The sequence below is a fragment of the Lathyrus oleraceus genome, chromosome 4 (genome assembly GCF_024323335.1).
Source record: "Lathyrus oleraceus cultivar Zhongwan6 chromosome 4, CAAS_Psat_ZW6_1.0, whole genome shotgun sequence".
Lineage (NCBI taxonomy): Eukaryota > Viridiplantae > Streptophyta > Magnoliopsida > Fabales > Fabaceae > Lathyrus > Lathyrus oleraceus.
The window spans coordinates 8,606,442-8,616,612 of record NC_066582.1 but is presented as its reverse complement, the minus strand read 5'-3'; the positions used below and the strand labels follow the sequence as shown (position 1 = coordinate 8,616,612).

Sequence of the window (10,171 nt, the reverse complement as noted above, 5' to 3'; positions counted from 1 at the left end):
TTCAACGCTAGTTGCAATGCAGCTGTGAGGTGGGTCTATTGAAGCTGTCTTCCGAGAGTCGTTTTTCTTTTTGTAAGGCGCAACCAACCGAAACTTACAAAGGATGTTACGACATTCGATGACATACCTTCTCGAATCAGTGTGTTTCACTGTAAAATCAGCAGAGTTGTTCATGTGGAATTTTTTGATAGCTCGCACACATTCTTCTTTAGTGCAAAACATGTCTCCCACCTTTAACTCGCCTTCTGATCGTGGATACGGGTTATAAAAAACACCGTTGGATGTTTCATCGTCATGCAAACCCATGTTTGTCATATGTTGAGGCGGATTGTAGACATGACTAAGAGGTATTGGCGCTGGTTGACCATCATCTTCAATGTCGTTGTTTAACATATGATCGACCTGTATCTCAGTCTCCTCTTCTTCTTCATCAACGATGTTGACTTCTGCTTATGCTTCTGGGTCGACGTCATCTGAGCATTGTGAATCAAATTCACCAGATTCATCTTGATTGGTTATTTAAGACTGTTGAGATGGTATACATGGTTGAAGAGTAATATAAAACTCAATACAATTGCAGCCTGAATGTTCATGACTAACAAACATGTATTCAACATCTTCATCATCCCGTACCTTAAGCGGGAAAAACTCGCATTGACTGTTCTAAAAAAATATTGGATTTTGATACGTGATCTTTGACACAATACCCGATCCTATGCAGGATTATATTCTTTTTTTCAAATGCAAGAAGGTTGCATTTCTCTTGATCGTAAGTCGAATGGTATCGGTGTTTCGAAAACAAAATCCGTATAACTCAGACTCGTATGTTTCACCATTGCAGTGAACATTAACACTATATTTCAGTGAAGATGACATTAGAATATTTCAGGTGCAGATGAAAATTAGTTTCTTGCTGCAGATGAATGTGTGTTAAGTGTTGAATGTTGATAGTAAGACACTTAAATAGGTAAGTGATTTGTCTCACATGCAAGCTAGTCCGAAGTGATGTGTCACACATGCAAGCTAGTCCAAAATGATGTGTCAAACATGCAAGCTACTATGAAGTGACATGTCCAGCATGCAAGAGAGAGGAAATTCACATGTCACACATGCAAGCACTAACTCTAAATGAATTGACGCCTCCTTACAATCCTTGCACATGGGCGCCAATCCATTTGGCTACACCATGTCTTGTATGCATGCAGACCTCGCAACCAAGCATTCAGACCTAGGTGTGTCATGCATGTACCTATGGAGGCGCCAATTTGAATGGCGACACCATGTACAAAATGCACATGGACGCCAATTCATTTGGCTACCACATGCACACATTTTTATATGCTCCACACTTTTGCTTATAAATTCATCCACACCATCAACACTTCTTCCACACCATCACTCACTACTTCTTCTATAACATCAAATCTTTCATCTACAACAACCTCTTTCATCTGCACTAACCTCTTTCATATCCGACAAGATGTATATCCTCATAATGGCCGAATCACATAGAGGAACAGTTGCAAACATAGCAACTAACGTAAGCGTTTTATTGTTTTGTTATTTGTCTAGAGTACCTTTTAATAGAGTATATTTTAATAACATATCAACTTAGTAAAGTATTTTGTTGTTTCTTTTATAGGATGTTTCAAGGTCCGTACTCGGGTCCACGAATATGTCCACATGGAATCGATGATTCAACCTTATGTTGAACTCGCCGGTTTTGGACATATAAGCAAAATTATGTCTTGGTCGGTGGATAATAAATTTATTCTTGCTTTATGCGAAAGATGGCGTCCCGGGACACACACATTCTGGTTTCCAACCGGTGAATGTACCGTGACGTTAGAAGATGCCTACATGCTTTTGGGACTTCCTATTGAAGGTAAAGTTGCAAATGGTAAAACCAACTATGCGAATTCAATTTGCATGGACCTCTTGGATACTGATTTGTTAGATGATAACTCAAGATGTCAAGGTATACTCCTTTCACGCCTTAAGTCATATTATAACAGTTTACATTTAGATGAGCATTCTACCGAAGATGCTCGAATAATAAAAATTAGGTGTTACATTATGCTTTTAATTGGTTCGTTTTTATTTCCCGAAGGTAGTGGTTCTAGTATGCATATTATGTATTTACCTTTACTAAGACACGTAGATAGAATATGAAGTTATAGTTGAGGATCCGCTTGTCTGGCCTATCTTTATAGCTCTTTGTGTAAAAACTCACACAAAGACACATCTACCTTTTCTGGATGTGCTGTTTTGCTCCAAGCATGGGGTTGGTCAAGATTACCGTCCCTAGCACCCGTCAACAACAACCCTTTCACCTTCTCGTATGCACAAAAATAAGTTGTTTAAATTGCTATATATTTACTTACTTCTTTAACGATTATTATCTCTAATTAATATTTTTACCTTTTTGATGCAGATGGTTTGCATATGGTATGAGTTATAACAGATGTCCTAGACACTATATTACCCAATATCGCAATCTGTTGGATCACCTTCGACCGACAGACGTAAGGATAATAACCTCATTATTTTGTTATAATTTGTTAACTTCTTCTACCAAGTTTATAATCCAAGTTACTTTCACATTTCAGTTCATTTGGCGTCCGTACCTAAATTTGGATCATGACCATGAAGTCTACGTAGAAGACGCAGCCGTATGGACTGCATGCACACCGATAATAAGATTCACAACTGTGGAGATGCACAACAGTGATCGTGTGAAGTTGCAGTTCGGTATGCTTAAACACATCCCAGATCCCCCAACAAGCCTAGGAGAATGGCATCTGTGCAAAGTTAACGACCAATAGAACTTCAATCCATGCCAAAGCTTCGCAAGATCTGAGTGTCGCAAATGGAAGCACCGCCATGACCATGTCTTAACTGACGCAGTGATGCCAAATGAAGAAAAACCAAGTCGTACGTATATGACTTGGTACAAATCAGTTGGTTTTCAGTTCATCGCCGAGGATATGTACCTGTACGACCCACACCAACAAACTTACACACCAGACACCTCAACATCTAACCCCCATTGTCAGACCAGATACACATAACCCCCTGTCCGTCAAACTTTCCGTTCCACAAACACACAAACATACAACCCAAACATGCCATACACCTAACCCCAATACCAAGAGCGTATCCCATACCACCACCAACAAATTGATCATCAACCAGAGACCCAACATCACTTCACACCCAATACATCACCCTACCAAAGCCGCCTTAGCCAGAACACTCAACGATCATTCAAACCAACTGTCCCTCCTCCTACCATAGCCAAGAAGCCAAAACCTCACAAAACCAAAACCTCCAACAAGCCTATCTCTACCAAACACCTCAACAATCTTTCCAACCTTTCCTCGACGCATCATTCACACCCATGTCTCCCTTCAACCGTCCCGGTCGCCCACCAATGAGTCAAACATAACCTAACTACTTTGGCATGAGTCATGAACTCAGCTATGGCGGTACACCTTCGATGCATTCTGAAAACTATGCCGATTTGTCTGACTATCTCAACATGCCATCTCTTGTAGTTGGTAGTGATGCTCCTAGCCCCCCAAATGCTCAAACACCAGTGGTGAATAGGGCCACGGGTTCGGGTAGCTAGGGGATGTGGGACCGGAGGTCGGTTAGGTGATCCCGGTCATCACCATTAGTTTTTTTTTGTGTAAACGAGAATTTATATTAATATCAATTGGTCCTATTTCGAAATTATGTATCACGTAGACCGTTTAACAAAAAAAAATGCAAAATACACTGAGGTGTGAATCCAATTGACGTCTCATTTCAACTGATACACATGGACGCCAATTGAATTGGCTGCACCATATGCCATAGCCAATCCAATTGGCGCCTCCACTCTATTTTTAAGAGGAGTCTCCTATTAGATTGGTGCCTCCTCCTAAAAGTGGGATATTTTAGAATTTTTTTTGAAAACAGAATTATTTTAGGAATTTTCTTTCAAAATTGAATTATTTTCATAAAAAATTCAAATATATCGTTAGCATTTCCCTTTCTTACATGTGTGATTTTTGAAAATTGTCTAAAGTGTCATTGATGGAGAAAATTACCATTTTACTCCTAAATCTTTTAAGTCTATGAACAAGGGCACAATGTATTTCTAGTTAACTTTTGGAATTGGGATATTACAAATGAACTTGTAAAATGGCTACGCACATGGGAATTGAAGGACTCACTAATCATTCACGTGTTGAGTTAAGTATTCAATTCGAAGAAAAACAGAGAAAAGATTCATTCAATTCTTATATTATTTGACTTCACGCCACCTTTGTCTTATTTCCTTCTTTGCATTTACAACACAACCCATTTCTTCAGATTTCAACTTCTATTCTTTCGGATCTAAACCCGAACCCGAACCCGGTATGGACGGTGTCCCAGATCGGGGCCGGTCCACCTCACCATCTTCGCGAACTCCGAACCATACTCCGAGGCTCGGTCCGAGCCGCCTCTCCAGCTCCCGCGTCAGATCATCCCAATCATCAGCATCTTCATCTTCTTCTTCATCGTGCTTATGGCTATGGTGTCGAAGAAAACGAACGAAAGTGCTTTTGGCACTTATTGCGCTATTTGCTTTGTTTTTCTTTGTGAATTATATCATGCTTCTACGTCTTCAACATCAGCAAGATCGACCCCATCGTAATCCTAAACCAACACTTCGTTCCTCTCTTTCAATTTCCCTTCAGGTCTCTCTCATGTTCTTCAATCCTCATTATGCTTTTAACATATTCATATATGCATTTTATTTTGTACTATTATATATCGAATATAGTGTTTTTGATTGCATTTATTATATGCATTTTATTTGTTACAATTTTATATATGCATTTGATAGTAAGTGAAAAATATAAGAACTAAATTGATACTCGGAAACTTATTTGAGAATTGATAATTTATATAATGACTATGTTTAGATTAACTTATTTATTTTGAGGTTATGGAAACTTTTTATGACATAAATATTTACGAGACTATTTGAGAGAGTTTAGGGAAACTATGACATATCAATAAGCTGTTTTCAGCTTATTTATATAAGCTGTTTTCAGCTTATTTATATAAGCTGTTTAGAATTACTTATGAAAATTCCTTATGTCTTGGATGAAAACTGTTTGACTTTATTTTTTTTTTGTTATAGAAATGGTTTATACAAAAGCACATATATGACAAGTGCTTATGGTGTAAGTGCTTATGCTATAAGCGCTTGATTAAACAGTTTATTCAAACAAGGCCTATAAACTATTGCCCTTTGAACAAGCTTTTTTGTGTGTTTCTCATATTTATATTTTTCAGGGAAAATTGAAGAAGAATAGTACTAGTAAAAAAACTCAAAAGGGAAATTATGCAAGGATGTTGGCATTGGCCGCCCATGCCTTGGCAGAGGTATATATTTTGAGGAATGTGTGGCTAGTTTGTAGTTATATAAGCTATCAAGTTCTTTAAGGCTTTTCCAATTGATTTCCATAACTAAATTTTCAGTTTTCAGTAACTCTCTGACTTGGGTGTTTCGTGTAATGGTACACAGAATAAACGTGAGCCGAAAGATTTGTGGCAGGAACCCTTGGTCCCTGCTTCTTCTTGGACACCGTGTTCTGATCAGCGAAATTGGGAACCTAATGGTATGTGTGTTTGAACTAAACTTTGAAATTTGACAATTGTTTATATTATGTCTGTGCATAACTACAAATAAAGAAAGGTTTATTGGTCCATTACCGAGTACTCACAGTTTGCTCTATTCTACTCTACTACTTTAATAGAGGGAAGTAATGGTTACATTCTGGTTACTGCAAATGGTGGGATCAATCAACAGCGGGTAGCTGTAAGTATTCTTTTTTAGGACTACAATTTTTTACGATGAAGCCTCTGAATTATTTGGGATTAATTTATTTGAAAGGAGAAAAACTTAATAAGCTTTATCTAAAATGATTAGATTCATTTGTACTAATTGTGAGTTGCATCAGGTTTGTAATGCTGTCGTTGTGGCCCGGTTACTCAATTCAACTTTGGTTGTCCCAAAATTTATGTACAGTAGTGTATGGAGAGATACGAGGTAATGCTCTATCTATTTCCCTTTCTCATTGCCCTTCTTCCTTATACTTACTCACATAACTTTATTCTGTTTTGTTTTCCCCGTGTCTTTTTTATTCGATCAAACATAATATTTAGTTATTGTGTGAATGATAAGTGGAGAAATTGCATGATAGTGGCATGTTTTAATGTGCATGTGAAATTTGATCAACTAGTACTGGGTGAATGATCGATCAGGGGAAAAATTGATTAACTGATATTGGTTGAATTTAAGCTTTATTCAGACAAATAGCTACAAAATTTATCAACAATTTTGAGGGATAGATTGAATATATGACTTCATAGTTTACCACTTACGGCATTTCTTGTTTTAACTTATTCAATGTATTTTCCATGCCACATCTGCAATCCATGGTTTTTCTATTATGATGTTGTGACTTTGTCAATTTAGCTTATTACTTCCTATTACATAATTTCAGTCAATTTAGAGACATCTATCAGGAGGAGCATTTTATTAACTACTTGGCTCCTGATATTCGGATAGTGAGGGACCTTCCTAAAAAACTACAGTCTTTGGACTTGGAAGCAATCAGCAGTGTTGTAAGTCGCACTCCCTTCCCTCCTAGCTAACTGATTAAACTCTTCCATATCACTCCTGTTGGTATTTAATTGTTGAAAGCCTTTACCAGATTACAGATGTTGACATGGGGAAGGAGGCCAGGCCAAGCTTTTACTTGAAACACGTCCTACCTATTATACTTAAAAATCAAGTTGTTCACTTTATTGGATTTGGGAATCGCTTGGCATTTGATCCGATACCATTTGAGCTGCAGGTAAATGTCCTTCGATACTTCGATATTACAATATAATTTTCATGATCTCTGGCCTGGCAATGCTCTACTGTTATTATCTTTCTTGATCTCAAGCCCTATTATGCTTTTCCTAATTGAGGACTTCATCTAGAGACTTCGTTGCAGATGTAATTTTCACGCCCTGCAATTTGTTCCCAGAATACAAGAAACCGGTGCTTTGCTTCTTAAGAGGTTGCGCGGACATGCAGGCCTTATTGGACCATTGGATCGGCATTTTGTTGGTCCATTTGGAGAATTAAATATGACAAGTGAAAAAAATTCCAAGAAAGCTTCCAAATATCTAGCTTTACATCTCAGATTTGAAATTGACATGGTAGCTCATTCTTTATGTGAATTCGGGGGAGGTGAAGAAGAGAGGAAAGAATTGGAAGCATATCGTGAAATCCATTTTCCTGCTCTGGCTCTTATGATAAAGACTACAAAGTATGCATCATAATTTTTTCGTCTCAAACTGTTCTGACTTATTATAACACGACTAGAATATTTTTCTTCTATCACACGTAGCAATCTTAATTTATGAAGAAAAGAGTCTTACTCTTTTTCTACCCCAATTTAAAGTAATTGGAATCTTCTATGCAGATTACCTTCTCCTTCAGAGCTCAGGTCTGAAGGGCTTTGTCCACTGACACCTGAAGAATCCATTCTTATGCTTGCTGCTCTTGGTTTTAACCGCAAGACAAACTTATTTGTAGCTGGTTCTAATTTGTATGGAGGTGGTTCACGGTTGGCTGCTTTGACCAGCCTGTACCCTAAATTAGTCACCAAAGAGAACTTGCTATCTTCTGCAGAACTCGAACCATTTGCTAATTATTCATCCCAGGTTTGCTGCTACTGTCATTCTTGTTTCATTTATTTTAATGATGTGACAATCTCAATTAAGCTTTTTGTTACAAGAAATTTTGTTCTGTGCACTCTTCATGTTCTATACATAGCGCCTCATATTCAATTTTGGCATTATTGAGCACCAGCTTATTTTGGTGCTGCTGCCAGTCTTTTAATGAATACACAAAACTTTTTCTATTGTAGTTAGCAGCATTGGACTTCATAGGCTGTGCTGCCTCGGATGCATTTGCCATGACTGATTCAGGAAGTCAGCTATCATCTTTGGTGTCTGGGTATAGAATATATTACGGTGGAGGAAGAATGCCAACAATACGTCCAAATAAACGCAGGCTAGCTAGTATATTCATGAAGAACTCTTCAATAGAATGGCGTATTTTTGAACAGAGAATGAGGAAAGCAGTGAGACAAACTAAACATGTACAGACAAGGCCAAAGGCAAGAAGTGTTTACAGATATCCTAGGTGTAAAGAATGTATGTGCAGGACAATTTGATTTACTTACATTAGCTTCACTGTAATTGCCCGTTGTAATTTGTAACAATTTTAATCATTATTCTTCTGACTAAATTGATTAATCCATAGATTTATTTACATTACTGTAAACAGACAAGGCTTAAGGCAAGAAGTACTTACAGTATCCCAAGTATAAAGAATGTTTGTGCAGGACAAATTGATTTATTTATATTAGCTTGACTGTTATTGCACATTGTAATTAGTAACCTTGTTATTAATTATTCCCACTTATTTTTTTCTTCTGGTTGTATTGGTTAGTTCATTACTTGCTTTTACATAAGACTGATCTGACAGAGTGATGATTGTCTTGTGTTTCCATCACCCTGGTAATGCTCAGCATATTTTGTTGCTAAAAGCTGAAAACCCAAATAATTAGCTTGATGATGCTGTGTTGAGTTTCTCCCTCGAATTTCTGAGCCCGTGTTAAGAAAAGGGAGTGGAACTTATATGTTTGCCCAGGAAAGGAGAAGAAAAAAGAAAGATGAAGGAGAGAAAAGGAAGAGAATACAACATCAATAATCAAGATTTCTAAGTGAGGTCGATTACACGGATCAATTTTTGTCATAATATTCTATCTAGCATCATACTTCTATCTAAATCGTTAATCTCAATCGTTAATCTCAATATCTTTTTTAATAACTTTTTTTTATAATTGGTTGGTTTTCTTCTATTTGATTTATTCTACTTGTCATAGAATCTACGAATCTTTTTTTATGTCTAAATCATTTAAATCTATTTTCCACAATTTTTCTACAATAAGTGTTACCACACTCTATAACATTGTCATTTTTAATCTTATTCCGATTAATTTTATCACACATTCAACACAAAATTTACATCTATGTTACATTTACTTTATTCTCGTGTAGATTCTTAACCGCTAAACATTTTATCCCGTACAAAATCACGGATTTTATCATATTTCGATAAAAAAATCCTTCTATTTGAGCGGTAGCTTTATAGCACGTATAATTCCAAAAGCCATCTTCCATTTCATCCAAATTGAATTCGATAGTTTATATATCTTTATATTTCTTCATAATTTTATACTACGAATCTAGGATATTTGTCATCTTCTATTTCAGTCATCTAAATTGAATTCAATAGTTTATATATCTTTATATTTCTCCATAATTTTATACTAAGAATCTAGGATATTTAAACCATATAAATTGTGGGATGATATGATTTTTAACTATTATAATATAATAAAAGTGAAAAAATTAGGAGGGAGGGGCTACCTGTGGTGGTTGAGAGAGAGAATACAAATATAAATAAGTTGTAATTTGTTTTATTTTGTTTTAGTCTTAAAGATTGAATGATGAAAGGGATCCATTACAAAATAGTCAAACAATAAAGTGAAAACTTTCATTTTTATTTGTTTCACTCCATTCTATGATATCCAATCATAATCTTAGAAAATACCATTACAATTTATGTTGCTCTACTGAAATGGGCACAACCGACAAAGTTATTTTTATTATGTGATCCAAACTTCCCGTCAAAACAATTTCACCAAAGCTAAAATCTTACATCGGTTGATTGACATTGATATTGATATGTATTTCCAGATCTTGCGTTCCTTGTAGACTAACTTCTTTAAATGTACTTGTTGCCTAATAAGCCTCTTGATTCAAAATCCTGTAAATTAAACACATCATAATCATTATTAAACAAAACAACAAAAATTAGTGATGAAAAGTGAAATCACTATTTAGAAAGAAATTTCACATTTTATCTTTTTTAATTATCATCTCTTTTATTTATAGTTTTTTTAAATAGCAAAATAATATATTACAAGGAAAGAGAATTACCATACAAAATCGCGGAACAAACACTGTGCATTATGGGGCCCTACAGATAAATGCATTGGAAATA

The 10,171-nt window shown here is 36.1% G+C and overlaps 1 protein-coding gene across 1 annotated transcript; it reads left to right on the top strand.

Moving 5' to 3' along the window:
* The first annotated feature begins 4,184 nt into the window (after window positions 1-4,184).
* LOC127138336 (O-fucosyltransferase 15) lies at window positions 4,185-8,531 on the top strand. Its single transcript, XM_051064760.1, has 10 exons — window positions 4,185-4,727; window positions 5,332-5,421; window positions 5,564-5,657; window positions 5,796-5,857; window positions 6,000-6,088; window positions 6,546-6,666; window positions 6,756-6,899; window positions 7,030-7,361; window positions 7,518-7,758; window positions 7,965-8,531. Exons 1-10 carry the CDS (start codon window positions 4,407-4,409, stop codon window positions 8,271-8,273), a joined length of 1,803 nt encoding a protein of 600 aa, XP_050920717.1. The 5' UTR covers window positions 4,185-4,406; the 3' UTR covers window positions 8,274-8,531.
* The last annotated feature ends 1,640 nt before the right edge of the window (window positions 8,532-10,171 follow it).